Raw genomic sequence first — 19111 nt, 5'->3', positions numbered from 1 at the left:
AATCAAGTGTTGGGTGCCCAATCCACTGAGCCACCCAGGCGACCCAAACTTAATTACATCTTTAAGGGGCCTATCTCTGGGTACAGTCACACTGGGGGTTAGGGCTTCAGCATGTGAATTTGGGGGGACACAGTGCAGTTCTCCACGCTGGGCATGATGAACGTACATGAGATCCCTCTTATCAGCCACCAGTCATTTTGCCTTCTTCGTGGCTCTGGCTGCCACCACGATTTAGCCGTCTTCCCATGTGGCACTGTCTTTGGGCCCTCTAACAAGCTCAAACAGAATGGTGGAGAAGGGACTATGACTCAGGGCACATCCTTTGGCCATGAGAAGGCTGAGTCAGGAATATGTTCTCTTTCCAGGGAGCACTTGGTTCCCACAGGGAGCACTTCAATTTACTCACAGACCCTCCTTTGGAGACATCTGGCCCTGTGGAAGCCTTAGCTGTCTCTTTCCCCTCATGGAGGAGATATTTTTAGACAAAACCCCTCACATGTCCCTTCAGCCTCATCCGCACCTAAACCCCACCTTTCCAGAGGGAGAGGGAGAGCATTTTAACCTACTGGTAAAGGGAAAACATTAATGGGAAGAGAAGAAGACAGAGGAGTCTTAAAGCTGTTGAAGCAGGACCGTCAAAGTTCTTTCTTACATTATTGGCAAAAATAAATGCCAAGCAATCCAGTTGATAACAACGCATGAAAGCATCCAAAATTCATTTGCATCTGTTGCTATGAGAGTGTAGGCATCAACCTCGTGGTATCAGCTTACAGAAAGAGTGCTCTGTGTCATCTGCCTGGGACCATGTCCACACATGCACACTCACGTGTGCACACACACAAACCCGCACACGTGCACGCACACACACAGGCACGGTTGCTGTGCTACAGAGGTGCAGACCTTGAGCAGGCTCAGTATTAGGTGGTCGTGCTTCCGGAATGGCAAATGCTAGAAGATGGGTCGGCGTCCCTGTCGTGCTCAGGGAATACATGCAAGCGTGCATGACACCTGGCATGATACTGTCATGTATAGGTAGCCCAGGAAACACTTGATGAAGTATTTGTTAAAATAAGAGATCTTCAGGGATGTCTGGACAGACCCCCCACCTCCGATGTCCTGAGGTGGGCCTGCTGGGGGCCCTTTCTAGTGGGTGTCCAGGCCTCTTCCAGAAGCCCCTGAGCCTCTGTGGAGTCCTCCGAGGAGAGGCACCTTGCTTATTTGAGGAATGTTAAGTCTACACTCTAGAGATCCCCTCCCACGTGATGCCACCCCCCCCCCCCCCCAGGTTACAAGCCATCTTCCCTGAAGGGTGAGAAATCTGCAGGATGTCTCTGTGCACTTGGCTCATGTTGGTCATGGTCTGTTGAATATCAACAGTTACTTCTCTTCCCTCCCCTGTCCCAGCACGTTTGGGTTTTCTAAGAAAGCAGTAAAGTGTTAGGATAAACTTTTTTGCTTCGAACTTGTAAATCCCCAGGGAGAGTTGACCCCTACACTTACTCACTTAACTCATCAAAATGTTGTTGGAGCCATGGCTCCAGCCCTGGGACCCTCCAGTCCACTCTGGGGACTTGGCTCTGTGATTGCCTCACCAGGGTGGCATCTTTTCCCAAAGTCCTGGATCCTGGAGACACTTGAGAAACCTGGAGTAAGAGTGTGTAGTTCTCCTTGACTCTGACCATCATCAAGAACCCCCCTTTCTCAAAACTGCAGTTCGTGTGACATTTGGACTGGCTAAGCAAGTTAGCCTGTGACCCAAAGGCTGCTGGGCCGTGGCTCCCAATTAGCAGAAAGCCGTATTGCATGGGGAAGGCTGGGAAGTGTCCTTGGGATGCGTCTGTATGTCCATTGCCTGTCTTGGTGACTCTTCTCCCCACCTCACTCCCAGCCCCACACAGCTATTCTCTTGTTCCAGGGAAGGTGTCTGACTCGATGAACACTCTGGCATGAGTTTTTCTTTTCCTCCATTGCACCTTTAATGTTCTACTTAAGAAGGATTTGCCTACCCCAAGGTCAGAAAGACTTAACTTCTATGTTTTCTTCTAAGAGTTTTATAGTTTCAGATCTTACATCTAGCTCTGCGATCCACTTGGAGTTAGTTTCTGTGTACCACATAAAGAAGGAGATGTGATGTCAATCTTTGGCATGCAGCTGTCCAGGTGTCCCAGCACCATTTGTTGAAAAGGCTCTTTTTTCTCTGCGCTGGATGGTCTTGGCACCCTTGTTGAAAACCGATTGACTAGAAATGTGAACGTTTAATTCTGGACTCCCAGTTATGGTCCATTGACCTAAATGTCTGTTTATTCAACTACTACATTGTTTTGGTTACTCTAATTTTGTATTAGTTTCAAAATTGGGAATGTTGAACCCTTCAGTGATCAGGCTCGCAAGCTATTCCCTTTACTTTGTGCATTTACTGCTTCCTTTAGCCTTGAGTAAGTTGCTGAATTTTTCTGCTTATTGACATCCTGCTCGGTAAATAGCTGTGTAGGTATCGGCACTTTTGAATTACAGTGGCAGCCTCTGCAATGCTCACGTTTAAGGAAGGAACTAATGCCCCTCTGTGAGCCATGGCCCTCACCCTCTGTTCATGGTGTAGGAATAAAGACCTTGGCTAACTCATCTTCCTTCCACAGTAGCTGACCCCAAGGGATCCAGAAAACAAGAAACAGGGAAACTGGTATACATACTGGTAGTGGAATTGCTAAGACAAGGCTAGGTCTGGGAAGGCTTATCCAGCTGTGCTCCTGGGAGATAGGGGCACTGAGCTGGGGCAGAGAGGCATCGACCGGGCCAGCTCTGGAAGGCGGTGCTCCTCAGTCCCAAGAAGCGGGGCTGTGCTGCTCAGGCCACTTCTACCAGCCCTCCAGAGCCTTCCCGTTAATGTTCTGTCCCAATTTTTTGAAGCTGTGCCTGTCTTTCAGCACATCTGAGGCTTTGTCCACCCTGTGCAGAACCATTTAGGAGGTCAGTGACTTACAGTGGAGGCGATGGCCCTGTGGGCCACTCACCTTGGAGAGGAAGCAGAAGCAAAAGTGCGGAGGAGGACAGACCTGAGTTAACCAAACGATTTGGATAGTGCAGAGTTCAGAAATGAACGTGACAGTTAAATGTAGGCTGAATTTCCTGATTGCAACTGATGAGGACTCCACTGTGTCTAATAATAGGACATGATTTTTTAGAATACAGTTCATTGTCATCACTCGAGGATTCTGCATTGGTGAATTGCCTACTTGCTAAAATTTATTTGTGACTCCAAAATCAGTCTTTGTAATGCTTATGTGGTCATTTTGCAGACGTGTGCAGAGAAGCAAAAATTTGAGACATCAAAGAGGCACGTTCCCAGATGAACAGAGTGACCTTTTGCCTTCTCGTTCCAGCTGTCATACTGTACACAAATGCCTTTCTCGTGGCCTGTCTGGTGCCACTTTTTTTTTTTTTTTTTTTTTTACATTTTTGTGCTTTTTTTTTTTTTTTTTTTGGTGGTGATTTTGCTGTTTACAATGGCTTCCAAGAATAGTGCTTAAGTGCTGTCTAGTGGTCTAAAGCAGAGAAAGGCTGTCATGTGCCTAACAGAGAAAATACATAAGCTTCATTCGGGCAGGAGTTATAGGACTGTTGGCCATGAATTCAATGTGAAGGAATCAACCATATATTAAATGAGGTGTCTTTGAACACAAACACATAACACAAGGTTATGTATTAATCAGTTGACAAAGATGTTGTGACTAGAAGCTCATAGGAGCCTAACCCTATAATGTCCTCTGGGAGCAATGACTATGTATTTGAGAATCCGGTGTTTACACTGACTTTTTAGAATCTACCTACCACTGATAATAAGAATCAACTGTAATTCCTTTTCTTTTGTCACATACTAGACTGTAAGACTTTAGCTCTTTTAAAATTTTTTTAAGTTTATTTATTTTGAGAGAGACTGAGTGAGTGGGGAAGGGACGGGAGAGAGGGAGAGAGAGAATCCCAAGCAGGCCCTGCACTGTCAGCATGGAGCCCGACACGGGGCTTGAACTCACAAACCGTGAGTTCATGACCTGTGCTGAAACCCCAAGAGTCGAATGCTTAACCGGTGCCCCAAGACTTTGCTCTTAAATGCTGTTTACACATTCAGCTCATACTTCCAACCGCTTAGCAATATTTACAAGAGCACGAGGACATGTCCACGAGCCTGAATGTGCAACTCTGTCCCAACCACTGTGATTGCCAAGTGAGTAGATATAAGTTGCTTTCTCGCAATTGGCAGCATTGCGTCCCAGTGATAACCATAGTGGTGTTAGTACTTTGAGCAGTTGGTAGAAGAAATTCGACCGTTTCTTTCAGAGGCAGAGTCCAAGAAGGTCTGAGTAATGGGCAACAAGGCCAACAGCTGTAAACTGTTTACACGTGACAATTTGCTGGATAAATCAGAGTTTATACAGCTATGTGTTGTTTACTTCTTAAACCTAGAAAGAATATGGTCAACCCAGAGTTTAAGAATTCTGTGCTTACACCGTGCAGTTTTCTACTGAGAAAGAAAATAATTAAATCTCCTCAGCCAATTTCCTCTCCAAAATTGCAATCCTATCAAGGAAAGGAGGAGAAGGGAGAATGTCCACAATGTGTTGGCATGGCTGGGAGGGTAGGTTAGGAGACAGGCTTTTCTGAATGAGTCAGGTAGACTTCTCCAGGCATCAGAAAAACTCTTTACAGCCCATCAACATTTCAGATTTTTATTTTATTTTTTTTAAGTTTATTTGTTTATTTTGAGAGAGAGAGCATGAGCAGGAGAGTGGCAGAGAGGGAGAGAATCCCAAGCAGGCTCTGTGCTGTCAGCACAGAGCCCGACGTGGGGCTTGATCCCATGAACTGTGAGATCATGACCTGAACTGAGATCAAGAGTCAGATGCTTAACTGACTGAGCCACCCAGGGGCCCCAGCATTTCAGATTTTTAAAAGCGTGTTTTGCTTCCCTAATCTGCCAGAAGTGTAGCAAAGATGGAGTGAGCCGCTATTTGGAAACAATCATACACTCAGTGATGCCTTGACTGTGACCTCCCTTCATCTCTGCTGTCTGAAGGGCCACATAGTCAGGATCAAAATTTGGAGGGTATTTTTTTGAGGCAGGGAGTGGTCAGGGAGGTCGCTCCCACCTCTGCCTCTGCTATAAGTCACCTTGGATAAATGGAATATAAGCAAGAACTTTGATTTTCATGGCAAGCACATACTCATTATATTAGGTTTAAACCAAGAGAAAAAGAGGGGCACCTGGGTGGCTCGGTAGGTTGAGCGTCAGACTCCAGCTCGGGTCATGATCTCACAGTTCGTGAGTTTGAGCCTCGCGTCGGGCTCTGTGCTGACAGCTGAGAGCCTGGAGCCTGCTTCAGATTCTGTGTCTCCCTCCCTCTGCCTCTTCCCCACTCATGCTCTGTCTCTCTCTGTCTCTCAAAAATGAATAAACGCTAAAAAAATTTTAAAAAAACGAGAAAAAGGAAGAAAATTTAAGATTTATAATGACTTCACCATGTCCTAGAGGTAACTGTTATTATTGTTGCATATATCCAGTGAGTCTTTATCTTTCGTTTTAAAACCGTTTGGACTTGAACACCTGAAACCTTTATTTTATGCCCCCATCTCTGCAGAAACACACATTAAGATTTATGAAAATTGTCAAAACCCCCCTGGGCTTGGTCAGCCCTATAACCGGTGACTGGGCCTCCATTTCCCTGTCTGTAAATTGGGCCAGTAACCATACCCGCCAAATAAGGGAGGGTCCCGCGTGCAGAGCAGTGCTTGTCCACAGAGAGGACCCTAAGACCCCGTTGTCTGTTTCCCTTTTATTCCAGGGAGCTCTGTAAACATGTGTTGTTTGATGTTTTTAAAATTTCAAAAGTAAGTTCTGTGATTTTTTTATGTGTGTGGAGAATTTTAAGTCATGGAAAAGTACCGCTCTAGGGTCTTGCTGTCTGCGTAGGGAATTCCAGTGACCAGGGAAGGCCCCTCTGGTCCCACACCTTCAGCATCGATGTTACCAGAACTTGGGCTTACAGACCTCATTTTTTTAACAGGAAATCAACGTAGAGAAAAGTGGTATTTCCTCATTTCTTGACAAGTGCCAGTGTGGGGCTGGGGCAGGTTTTCCAGGTTGGTGCCTTTGCGTCCTGAGGTGACAGGTCTCTCTCCAGGGCTTCTGCACACTCTCCGCCCCACACTGCTGTTCTTCCCAGGGAGCATGGAATAGCAGTGGCTTTGTTTCCCATGGGAGCTCATGGCTTAATGACCATTTATTCCCCGAAGCTCTTACTTTGACAACGACCTGGGATTTTCTCCAGATTTGCTTTGTGACTTCTATGCATTTCCACACTGTGGCACATAAATGCTCAAGTCCCCTGCACTCCAGATCAGGAGCCGTCCTCTTTTACACGCTTTGCCTTGCTCGCTCTTATGACCAGGCTGTTCACGATTGGACTACGTCACTGAAAGCACTAGACCTTAATCCACCTTTGTGTGAGAACATTTCTTGTAAATAAACCGACCCTTTGTTTTCTAGTTTAAAAAAAATCATCTGGGCCTTGGAAAAATTTAAATGCAATTATTGGAAGGCTCCTTGCTTAGCCGTTTCCCTCATGTCGCGTGTTACCTAATCCCAGTGGAAACTCAGAACTGCCAGCTCTGGGTGCTGAGCGCGGCAGAGGCCAGAGGACGTGTTTGTGTGGCATTGAAGCTGCTGGTTTAGCACACGCTCGTGGGACAGCAAGCTCAGCACAGCTGGCTTTAGATGCCTCCTTCCCCCATTCACCAGATGACTTCTCCCGGGGGCGACCACATCTGATTGTTCCAATTGATTCATTGACCCAGGAGGCCACAGTCCGGGCTGGGAGAGCACTTCTGGGTGTGCATTGGAGTGTGTGCGTGTGTTGTTGCACGCACATACCATCAGCACTATGTAGAAGTGTTCCACCTACTCACTGCTGGACTTGATGTAGCAACCCACAAAGCATTTTTAAACAAAACCAGAATAATGACCTTGAAGGCACCGAGAAGCCAGAGCATGTCCTTTCTCTGCTTGTCATTTTTCTCCTTCCAATAGTCTGCATTGCCGGATTATGATGTCCACGTGCAAAAAAAGCATCTTGAGGCCAAATAACATTTCTTTTTTTTTTTTTTTTTTAAATTCTGCAAACTTGGCCAAGCACATTGCATGTTTCCAAATAAAAATAGACATACCCCGTGGTGCCGGCTTGGTGTGCCGAATGTGAGTGGAGTCTGGGAGAAGCATCTCCCTGCAGAGCAGGGATGTGGGCGCCATACTTCTAAGGGGTTCATGGGGGACAGTCAGGAGGAAGGAGGGGGTGCCCGGTGTGTGGCTGAGGTCTACCTCAGTTAGAACTTGATGTCAACAAAGAGGATTGGATTAGCTTTGGGGGAGCAGAGAAAGAGGCTCATTTTTAATTAATTCCCCCCCGCCCCCAACCGCCCCATCCATTCTCTTCCACCTTCTGCCAACTCGTTCCCTCCCCAACTCTTGTGCCCGCAAGGCAGGTGTCAGCTCCAGAGATACCCTGTGCACGTTGTGAAAGGGGCCCTCTGAATGGAGCAGCATGTAGCTTGGCGGTTGATGGTGTTGTGGGTGGAAAAGAGGCGCCTCTTGCTCTGGTGGCCGCAGTCCCTCCCAGGGCACAGGGCTGTTGGGCAGAGTCGGGCTGGGAGAGCCTCTAGCCAGCCAGTCAACAGGCACCACTAAGCGGCACATGCCTGCCCCCCGCCCCCCACATCCTTTGTGAACTCACAGCAGGAGCAACACTGAATCTTCTCAGGCGTGTGACCGGCCAGCCACTCTGTGCCACCACCCACTCATCCATTTCATGGTGTATGGAGGAGGCAGGTGCCACAGTGCTTCCAGCCCTCACTCGAGTTCTGTCCCAAGCCCTGGGAGGGGGTGGGGTCCACGGACTCTTTTGTTGAGATAAGCCCTAGGGCCACCTGGATCTGTAAGAGATGCCTGTCCTGGGCGCAGAGATAGTAGAAGTGAATAGGAAGTGCAGAGAGCTGCCGTGGGGCAGGGGCAGCCTGCAGACAGGTGGCCAGTACATGCCTCAGATGTGCCCAGCCTGGCCAGGGCCCTCCTGTTGTATACACACCTTTCTGCCAGAATAACCTTTCTTCTCTAGAAGACTCCCATCTGCCCACCAGAGGCTGTGGCAGCCTCCTGTCCCTCGCTCACCCCAGTCCCCCACATCTGTCTTGCTCCCAGTTGGCTGGGTTGGGTTCTTGTCTCAGGGAGGGGCCTAAGGACCCCAGTCAGGTGTGTGTGCAGAGGAGTTGGTCCACAGGGCGCATCTTCAGTGATGATTTCCAGGCCCTCACTCTTCCACGGTCCTCTCCCTCCCTTGGGCTCCCTGTTTCATTTTCTCCCAAGGACTCCTGAAACATCTTTCTGAATATTCTGCCCAGCTCTCCCTGGCCTGCTTTCTGGGAGCCCCGCTGCTCCTCTGCTTCCTGCTCACACCTGAGAGCATTGGCCCTCAAAGGGCTAGGGCTGGGATGAGGGGAAGAAGGTGCCCAGAGTGCAGGACTTAGGGAGATGCTCCCTCCCTCCCTCTCTGGGCCAATCCACCTTACCTTTCACCTCTGAGGCTTGGTTTCCTTCTGTTACTGCCATCGTGGGTAATTAGGATTAAATTAGATAATGTGTATGCACTCAGCACATTGCCTGACACCACTTAGATGCTTAGGAGAGCTGCATGGTGGCTTATTATTGTGAATCCAAAAGCGGTATACTCAAGCCCATCCCCCACGTGAGCTCTGGAATGACAGCTCTAGCCCCGTGGCTACATCATCCTCCCAGTTTGCCCCTCTTCTCTCAATCATGTGTGATGTTGACCGTATGGACTTGCCCCGCAAGGTCAGGGCCTCCCACGTTCTGAAGAGGATGTGTTTTGTGTCTCTGCTGCAGGAATTGCTTACTTAGGAGGTGTGTGCAGTGCTAAGAGGAAATGTGTCCTTGCCGAAGACAATGGTCTCAATTTGGCCTTTACCATCGCTCATGAGCTGGGCCACAAGTAAGTATCAGACTCTGTGTTGTTCTGCCTCTTCCAATTCCTTTCTGAATATATATTTTTTTTCACTTGAATTCTGTAAGTTCTAAAACAGTTCTGCTCTAAGCCTTTGCTTCTTTCGTAACACAGACCTAGGTCAGCAAGCCTGGGTCCCAGCCCTTCAGGGAGCCCCAGAGATTACTGAACAGATGGTCTCTGAGAGTTGAAATGTTAATTCCATGTTCATGTCTATTTTGTAGAGGGGAGAAGTTTTTCCCAGAGTGTCCTCTTTGGTTGCATTTCCTTTCCTGGACCAGCACGATCTTTGATTCACTCTAAGTATATCGTTCAAATAATGGGATTTGTCTTCATAGATAAAGTCCAGCTGTCTGAAGGTAGAATGTCAGTGTCTTAGGTTTAAAGAATTATCAGCTACTGCCTTTGTACATGGAAATTCTTCCCTTGAGGATGGGATAGCCATTGGACCCCAGAGCCCAAAGATGTTCTAGAAAGGGTCTTTTCAGAGGAGGAAACAGAAGGTCAGAGGGGTTGAGTGGCTGGCCTATGAGTAAGATCACCTGCAGGAAGTCTCAGGTGGCAGCCAGCCAGCCGACTCTAAAACTGTGGCCTGAGTGTTGACTGTTTCTCCTGCAATAGGTGTCTGTTTTGTTTTTCTCTGAAGGAAAAATTGTGGTATGACTGCATGAGAACTTAAAAAATAAATAAGCAAATTGAGGAGGTCAGGGCATGAAGAACAATAGGAACATTTATATTGGGTTGACTCGAACAAAGTTAAATGGAAATCTAGTTCTTGAGGGGATAAATGTACTGTAAATGTTTCCTAGTGATCTATGGACTACTAGATGCCTGGGACCCTAAATGTGAACTCAAGCTGCTTCTTGAGTAAAGCCCATCTATAAGGAGGAGGACAAAAGCAATTTCCTCTAGGATTAGCCCTATCTATGGCTAGATATAGATGTATATTTATTCTTCTTCTTCTTCTTCTTCTTCTTCTTCTTCGTCTTCGTCTTCGTCGTCTCCTCCTCCTCCTCCTCCTCCTCCTCCTCCTCCTCCTCCTCCTCCTCCTCCTTCGTTTTGTTTATCTGGCCCCATTCTCCTGTTTTTCACTCCTGTAGATGGGTTTGGTAGTTGACTTTTCTATATCTATTGAGTATCATGATGTGAGTACAATGAGTGATAAAACACTGGTGACAGCACATGGCCTATACCTTTTTACCTACCGGGAAATAATTTTTAAAACTAATGGTAATCAAATATATTTTCATATTTCTGGTTTATGGAAAAAAAAACAAGAGTGGTTGCTGAGAGAAAAGTGTAAATCAGTACGACTTTGGCAAACACCTTCCCGCTATTCAGTGACCCACCCAGCCTGTCCCAGTTCCTCAGAACCAACTACCTAATGGTTTTGAGAATGCAGTTGTCAAAACGTTTCCCAGCATGTGGGTTGTCGTGGACTTTTGAATAGATTTCTATGAACTGCAATATTCCTTGCAGCATTTGGAGCCAGGGCACATGCCAGAGTGCTTTTTGCACCCACATGTGAACACGCACGTCCTGCACAGAGGCCTTTCTCCTTGGACAGTAAGAACACAGAGGGCCATTTTCTCCCTGATGACCTGTGCGATCATGCTGGGTCACTGGCACCTCAGCGCAGGTCTGCAGAAATGAATGGTTAGATTTAGTCATATTCCAGTAGCCTTTAGGTACAGTCTGCTTAAATTTCTTGGAGGGCTCTTTATAGCTTGCTATTGAACTCTAATTACCTACAAAAACAAACACCTTATTGTTAATCAAAGCCAATAAATTCTGTTAGCATTTGGCCCTGCCCCTAGTCTGGTGATTATGGTTTTCTCAGAGAAAGTCTGTTGTCTCTGATTATTCATGAGCACTGGGAAGCGGGTCCCCCCGGGAATGAAGCCACATTCTCTCCATCTGCAGACCCTTCTGGTCAGCTGGGCTCCGAGCTGCAGAGCAGACTGTGTGGAGGCCTAACAAGAAGGCTCAGCCTGCACTCTCCGTGAAGCCACTGGCCAGGCTGCTTCACAGATATGAAACCTGGAAGCTGTTGTATATTTTGAAATATAGTAACTTAAATTTCCGTGTTTTCCGAGTAATTTAACTCCGTGTTCCTTAAGTACAGGTGAACTAAGGATAGGATGGTATTCTCAGTGGACCTAAGCCAACTGGTCCATGTTCTTCAGGAAGATTTCTCAGTGAAAGCTTTAGAAAATGAGAGTACTCTTCTGCATACCCCTAGAAAGTCCCCAGGGGACTCACCAACTGGTGTCCCTAACCTTTTAATACTGATAAAGTGAAACTTGTCTTCTGAAGGAGGGGTGTGTGCCCTTGCACGTGGGCACACGTAAGCATGGCCCTTCTGTTGTTTACCCCAAATACCTCATATGAGGATCTGTGAGAGCAGTTACCCCAGCTCTGAATGTTAGGAGAAAGGTGTACTTTCCACATGAGCTACTCATTGCATTTATCAGACAATGAGGGTCGCATAAGTGAACTTGATTTTCTTTCTGCTTTGGCTGTCAGAAAACGCAAAGCAAATGTCAGGCTCGTTTTCAGACTCATTTTCGTAAGTCCCAAAATTGTGGTTTTCTCCCCTTTTCTGGGTCTCTTTGTACGAATGGTTGTATTTTACATATTAAAGTTCAAAAATAATTTTTTGGTACTATAAACTGGCTCCGATCCAATCTGCAATCAGATAGGTTCTAAATTATGAATTAAATGAAAAATTCTTACCATGATATCAATAATTCTGCTTAGGACAGGAATTAATAATGTACTAGTGATGGTTATGTCAAATCCAATCTCATTTATTGAACATCTACTGTGTTAGATACTGTGCATTCATTATGCTATTGATCAGTTCTGTGGGGTAGGTATTATTTAACTTTTATAGATTAGGGAACTAGTATTACTTTTTAAAAATTTCTAGTCTCTACTTGATATGATTTGGGATCCCCTTTATGATAATATACCCATATGTTAGGGCTATTAAAGTAAGGATCCACGTTCTAAGAGAAGGGTAATAAGGAGACAACTTTTACATCTCCACAAAACCAAGGCACCTTCAGATTGCTACCAACCAAGGCAGAAGGGACAGTCAGTGGCAGAAGAAAGCCAATGTGTCAGCAAGAGAGGCTTCCTTACGAAACTCAAGTACTGTAGCTGCAATTGACAGCTTTCTGGTGATTACCTGGTAAAGAAGTGGGGTGGAAAGACTCCAGGCCTGGGTTTAGATGAGGACTGAAGGATTTGCAATTTCTGGTGGGGGTTGGAGGATGAGAACCTGGGAGGGGCTGTTCTGCACTTCCGCTAGGAGGATGAGTTGGTGCCACACAGAAGCCGTGATGGACCGTGACTTTGACTTTGAGGTTTTCTAGCCTTCATGACCTTAGTTGCCTTCTTGCTCATGAAAGACTACCTGGTAGGCAGCTGTATGTTTACCTAGTGAACAGAAATGTGGTAGCATGCATTTGGGAAGGCATCTGTCTCTCTGTCTTGCCATGATTGCTTGAGAACCCAGCTGAAAATGAGGGACTACTTCATCCTGCAGTGGCCAGGAGAGGGGAGTAGCTCCTGAATGCTAGAAGATGGCCATGATGGACCTCTCTTACTCCAGAGAGCTATAGCTGACACCTGGTATTGGTTACAACTGAAATTGATGAAGTGGGGGCCATGGTGTGCCTTTAGAGACACAACCCAGCTGGGCCAGCACTGCCCAGGTGTTTTCCCATGAGAAACCAGAACAGGGTACGTTATGGTAGACCTCAGTGTCCAAGATGTTTATCAGTATTTGGCTTTCAAGTTAAAGAAGGACAGCTAGAAGCAAGCATTTGTTTCTCTTGGGCAAGCTCATGCTTTTGCGGCTCAACCCTGATCGGCCATGGGAAGGACTCTCCCCTGCCGAGGATTAGAAGCTCAGGTCGATGCTGATGGCCCATGAGAAAAGCAAAAACAAAATCAAGGGACACCCTCACAGATCAAGGAGGAAGTTGCTAGTGGCTTTAGTATAATACTAAGATAATTGGGTATAATACATCAGATGATATTGGGCGCACTCAGGGTGGTAAACACCTGGGTATAGTATATATAATATATAACATATGACGTATAATGTATAACATATAATACATCATACATAATATATAATATATAATATATAATATATAACATATAATATATCTACCAGAATTTTAGAATATATTGTTTGTTGTGATTTGGAAGTTTTAGTGTAGAAGGGAGAAAGTAAGTGGTTCTAGGACAGCTGGTTAGAATGCCTTTTGTTTGGGGGAAAATGGCATGATTAGGGCCAGGGGAGGTACTTGACGGCAAGAGCCCTCCCTAGCACTGTTGGAGGGCAAGAGGGCACAGAGCTGAGTCTCAACTGAACATTTGGGGCCTGGGGAGACCCAGAACACCATGCACGCAGCTTCTCAATCAGGTAAGACTGAGAGCTCTCGGGAAATGTCTAAACACAGGCCCTTCTGGGTGGGGGGTTGAGAGGGGGAAGGGGAACCACATAGTGCACACTTGGCCACCCACACACAGGGGAAAAAAAAAGACAGGACATATCTTTATATGTAGAAACAAAGAGCTTTCTCTTGCAGAAAATAAATCTCAGCTTCTGTTGGATTTAGGAGGCTCTGTTAGATAAGCCTGAGCCAGATCAGTTCCTGCCTTGAGTCAAACTATGTGACCTCTCTAACCCAAGTACATCTACAGAAAGCCTTCCTGACAGACCCACAAGCCACGCCCCATGTTTGGGCTCTTGCTGCCTGTTCTCCATGTGGGCACTCTCCCCACCTGCTCTTCCAGGGATTTTTTTCTGACTTCCATATGCCCTTTCTCAGCTCTTCCCATTCTGGAATTTATCTCGTCTCTGGTTGGTCGGCTCGGGTTGTGGCCTCTGCAAAATGTTCTCTTCAGGAAAGCTTGGGGCCCTGGTACAGGTGACAGCTGGGTGTTGCTGCCCAAGGGGGGCTCCTGAAGCATTTATAAGTGGCAGGAGCCTGAGTTTCACCCGAGATCAATTAGAACACACCCTCTGGGGGAGAAGCAGCTCAGGAAGACCCTCCAGGAGATTCCCGGGACATTCATGGCTCATAATAGTACTCAGGCTGCATTGTTGCTTTTTGGCCTCCTCTATCTTCTTGCTTCTGTCTCAACCCCTTTCTTTAGTCCCTCTGGGCCACCCTCAGGTGAGCCACATAGTGCTAGATATGGTCCTGCTGTCCTGGTCCTGGCTTGCCTTTCTGTCACCCTGAAACCCACGCCCTCCGCTGCTAACACCAAACCAACCACATGCACTCACAGTTGGCGAGGCAGGTGAAGAAAAGCCCAGCCATCCTGACAGTGGCAGTATGTAGGCAGGGTTAGTTCTGTTACCTGTCGTCCGACACCTGCTGGGAGACTTCACTGAGGGCCCGGAACAAAGCGTCAAGAAGTTAGTGATGGGAAAAATGTGAATGTGATGGGCAGAAGCCTGGAAATGGAGGAGCAGAGGTAGAAGGAGGCCCACAGGAGGCTTGTGCCCCATCGAGGACTGAGGTGCTGAGTACATGAGTACTCAGAAATGGAGAGAAACGCAGGACTGAGGCGTAGAGATACAAGTGTCCTGATAAGGAGCGATGTTTGGTGATCTAGCAGCCATGTGTGCACCTGTAGGCATGCGAACAGTTATAAATGGGCTCAGTTGCAGCAATGTGTGGGGCACGGCTGGGTTCTCAGACTTGCTCATATGCCCATGGCCCTTAGAACCATGCCCATCCCCTGTTTTGGAAACACGGCCTGACTGGCAGAACTTGGAAGGAGTATTGAAGCATGAACAGAGCAGGGACTTTGTTCCCCAGCTCAGTCCTATGAGGACAGGGCAGGTGGGATGCCACTACATGTTCCGAAGTAACAAGTGGGATCTTTGGCCCCAGGCAGGTCCCATGTGAAGCTTGGTATCCTCCAATAAAGACATTCCCTAAAAAGCTAGATCCAGGCACTCTGGATGTTTCCAGCCAGAATGTGACAGTGTGCAAATGAGCTCAGGGCAGTGGATGTTGGAAGGATGTCATGCCTGGGGACGTGCTCGCCTGGTGTGCAGCACAGAATTTCAACTGACTCCCATCCCTGAGAATCGTGGCTTATGGGCAGAGAGTGGGTGAGTGTCCGGGGAGGGCTGGGGAGCAGAGGGAAAGGGGAGGAGACAGCTGTTCTGGGGGAGGAATGTTCTTCTAACTGGAGCCGACACAGTTCAATCTGAAAAGAGTGGTCTCGAGTCCAGAACAGGAAGTAAGGAAAGCCATTATCCAGATGTGTGAAGAGGGGGAATGTTTGTCTGTGATCTGTATTAGCAATGAGCTGCCCGGCGCAGTGTGGGGGAGACGCAGAGTGAATGGAGGCCAGATGTGATCAGGCAGGTCACCTGCCCGCGGATGCACCGACAGCCACTGCTGTTGCCCGAACCCTTTGCTGGGGGTCTCAGTCTGGTAGGTGCAGCATAAACATCAGATGGGCCAGCCTTATAAAGAAGGCACAGCAGAAAGAGGATTTCTGGAAATGTCATAACTGCTTAGAAACCCCGGGAGGAGGGGGAGTGTGCTTTTGTTCTAGTTAGAGTTAGGGTGGTCGTATTCACATAGAGGATCAGTCTTTCTCACAGAACAGAAAGGGGGGGGGGGCAGTATGTGCCCCCAGGAGGTCTGCAGGGTGGTTCTGGTTCTAGAGCAGGCACAGGTTCTAGAGCAGACCCTGGGTTTTCAGAAGGGTTCCTCCCGGGTTCTCTGGGTCTTACCCTCCGTTCCCACTCAGCTCCCACAGTCTCCCGCGGCCTCCCCCTCCAGGCTGAAGGGTAATCCGTGGTGCTAGCAGTATTTAGGGCTCTCAGGTTTCACGCAGAGGAGCTTAGAGGGATTCCTGAGTATGATTTCCTCGGCATTTGGCCCCTGGATCAAAGTCAGTGTGTGAGCATCCGCAGGGCGCGGCAGTCTTATCCAAATTCCAGAGTTGTACAAAGCGTTCAGGCCTCATTGCCTTTCATTTTATCATTATTTCTTAAATTTGCTGCCGGAAGCTGTGGGGTCTTTGACGTTAATTTACAAGCTACCTTCCTCCTCATGTCTTCACTGAGCTAGTGACCTGTGACTTCAGAGGATACGGTGCCGGAGGATTTGCAAGGCAGGCCTGTGCCCTGCACAGCTTCTATGAGCCCACTCAGCGTGGCCCTGAGCATCTCTTTCATAAAAGCAGTTTCCTTCTGGCCCCTTCCAGACGTGTGATTTTGAATGGGAGGTGCAGTGTCCAGAGCAGCAAAGGCATGTTGTAACCGATGGCTGTATTTATGTGGCTTTTCTGCCCTGAGCTAGGATTTCTCACTGCACAGTCTTAACAGGAATTGCACAGAACTTACTAGGATGTCCTCTGCAGTCTTACCCTTCATGCTGAGTCGAATGTGGGGACAGAACACTTATTCCAGTTGCTTGGAGAGCCCCGAGCCGCTGTCCTTAAGAGGACCTTGACCACAGCCTTCCCAGATCTGCCCAGGCCAGGCCTGGGAGGGGAACACAAACAAAGGGAAAAGCATTAAAAGCTCTTCTGCAAGCAGACAGATGTGGTCCCACCTGCATCCAGAGCAGCCAGTCCGTGCAGCTATTGGCCGGACGTTATCGCTCTGATGGAAAATCCAGCTGGATGTGGGGCGCCTGCTGCCCCCAGAGAACCATTACTGTAACAGGGAAGGCTACAGAAGCTGTTGCGAGTGTCTGTCTCTGCCCCAGGAATTCTTTGCATTTAATTGTCGGTAGATTTCCTTACCTAAAAGGCTGTGGTCCGGGATGGTGTTGGAGGAGAATGGGAGGAAGTCTGACTTTGGCTGAAGAACCAAATTCCAAAATCCCCTCAGAACTTCCTTACGTTACAGACTATTCCAGGAATTAGATGAGATCCAGTTTTCTCGTTAGATCGCCAGAGCTTCTGGCAGCTTCACCAAAGTGGCTTTTCTCCCGGTTCTCAGAGCAAGGGACGTCCACAGTCCTCTTAGCCTCATTTCGCCAATGGAGAGTTACCTTGCTTCCCATGGCTCTAAGTGGCCAGAGACATCGAGCAAAGCCCTTTGCACAAGCGAATAAATGTGTGCTGAGGCCTAGCCCTTCCCACATGGGTCCCCTGGTGCCTGGATTTACCCACCTTTACCTGGAAAGACGCCCTCTGCTCACATGGCTAGGGTTTTGTAAGGACCATGGGAGGTGGCAGGGGTATATGATGGAAATTTCTCTACAGGTGGAGTTTTCTGTTAGGGGCTGATTATTTGTGACCCCCCAGAATTCATAGGATGATATCTAACCTCCATTCTGATGGTATTAGCAGGTGCTTAGGTCATGAGGATGGAGCCCCCATAAATGAGATAAGTGTCCTTATAAGAAAGGACCCGAGAGCTAGCTACTTCTTTTTCTGCCATGTGAGGATGCAAAGAGAACATGGCTGTTTGCAGCCTAAAAAAGGGCCCTTGGACTTCCAGCCTCTACAACTGTGAGAAATATCCATTATTGATAAGCTGCCCAGCTTATGGTATTTTGTTATAGCAGCCCAAGCTAGCTAAGAGATGCCCTCCATTCTCCCAAGGTGTTTGGCTTCATGCCTGAAATCCTTGTTTATCTACTGCCCACTGCTGATGGAAAATTCCAGACTAAAGACCTGAGGGCAGCTGCACATTTGCTAAGACCTTGGGAACTTTGCCACCAGCATTGCCAACAGCATGTTCTAGGAAAGAGCCCTTCTCATTCTTGTCCATTTGCAGGCACACAGGGTGGGGAAGTAGTGGTTTTGCCAGACGGTGGTGTCAGAAAGGACCAGCAGAAAGGGTTAAGGGGAGCCATGAGATCACACATCTTGTTCCTGACGTCAGAGCAGAGCACAGAAGTTGCCAAGGGCCCATGTGAGGATCTGGGAATGGCCTGTCTTGGAAAAAAAAAAACAAAAAAACATAAATAGATGGATCTAGAAGGAGGGTGGTTATAATTTTCTTAGCAAGTCACTGGAAGCATTACAAAGACATTGTCTTGTTAATCATAGCCACACTTCTGTGGTGTTGAGAGGGGGCAGGTGTGAAGTAAGCCCGGTAATTACCTGACGCTCACTTATGATTATCATCTGGAGAGAGAATAGAAAGGAGGCGGCTTGGTCAGTTTTGACCCGAACCAGGAACAGTCTTGGGGCTGGCAGGGCCCCTGAGCTGCTGATGCTGCAGGGTGGGGTGGGCGCATAGCCACTGGGAGATGCTGGACCCTGGGACCCTGGGATGTGTCACTTGGGGGGCAAGCCTGCACCATGGCCACGACTCCCCCCTCCCCCAATTCCCACCCAGCTTCCAACTGGGTAGACTGTTAAAGAGAAGGAGGGAGGGTAAGAAACAGTCATGGCCTTTGCAAGTCAAACTTGTTAACAGTGTCCCCACAATGAGGACGTAGCAGGTCCAGTAGGACACCCACCATGAGGCAGCTTTAAACACACTGAGGACTAGACAGCCGGCACCCTGTGCATTTCCGAGAGGCACGTGCAGGGTGGTTTCTGGTTAGAGGAGCCTTCCTGACAGGAGCACATGGGCTCATTGGGTAAGTGACACCTAATGAACCGACGGTTGACTGTGTGAGCAGCTCTGCGGTGAGGAGAGCACATGCACTACTTATTCATCTTTGTTGCACATGTTCTATGACCGCCAAGGGGAGGCAGGAGCTGCCCCATCAGCAGGACGGAAAAAAAAGGCCAGCTTGCTGTTGGCTGTGTGGTCCATGCAGAGCTTGGTTTTGTCAGCAGAGCAAGCTCCCAGAAACCCCACTCCTTTCCTCCCCCATCCAACCCCAAACCGAATTGTCCTTACTGACTTGACAGTTGTTGCCTAAAACCCCCCTATCCCATGCCCAGTCCAGAATCTGGCAGAGAAGCATGAGGCAGCCCCACTGTGATGGCAGTGCACCAGGAACGGACTGGAGAAACACGTGCAACTGCAGCTAGCCAGTGCCTTGCTCTTCAGAGTGTGGTCTGAGCACCAGCAGCATCATGCC

The 19111-nt window shown here is 48.0% G+C and overlaps 1 protein-coding gene across 4 annotated transcripts in view; it reads left to right on the top strand.

Annotated features, from left to right (window-relative positions):
* Window positions 1-19111, top strand: part of ADAMTS17 (ADAM metallopeptidase with thrombospondin type 1 motif 17) — a 343034-nt gene that overhangs the window by 124805 nt on the left and 199118 nt on the right. For all 4 annotated transcript variants that reach the window (XM_060617804.3, XM_060617802.3, XM_060617803.3 and 1 more), the window contains exon 8: window positions 8948-9053. In XM_060617804.3, the coding sequence (XP_060473787.1) occupies window positions 8948-9053 (106 nt within the window). The remainder of the gene's footprint in view (window positions 1-8947; window positions 9054-19111) is intronic.

Source organism: Panthera onca, chromosome B3, assembly GCF_046562875.1.
Source record: "Panthera onca isolate mPanOnc1 chromosome B3, mPanOnc1 haplotype 2, whole genome shotgun sequence".
Classification (NCBI taxonomy): domain Eukaryota; kingdom Metazoa; phylum Chordata; class Mammalia; order Carnivora; family Felidae; genus Panthera; species Panthera onca.
Note: the sequence above shows the minus strand (reverse complement) of the source record. Positions and strands in the feature narration are given on the sequence as shown.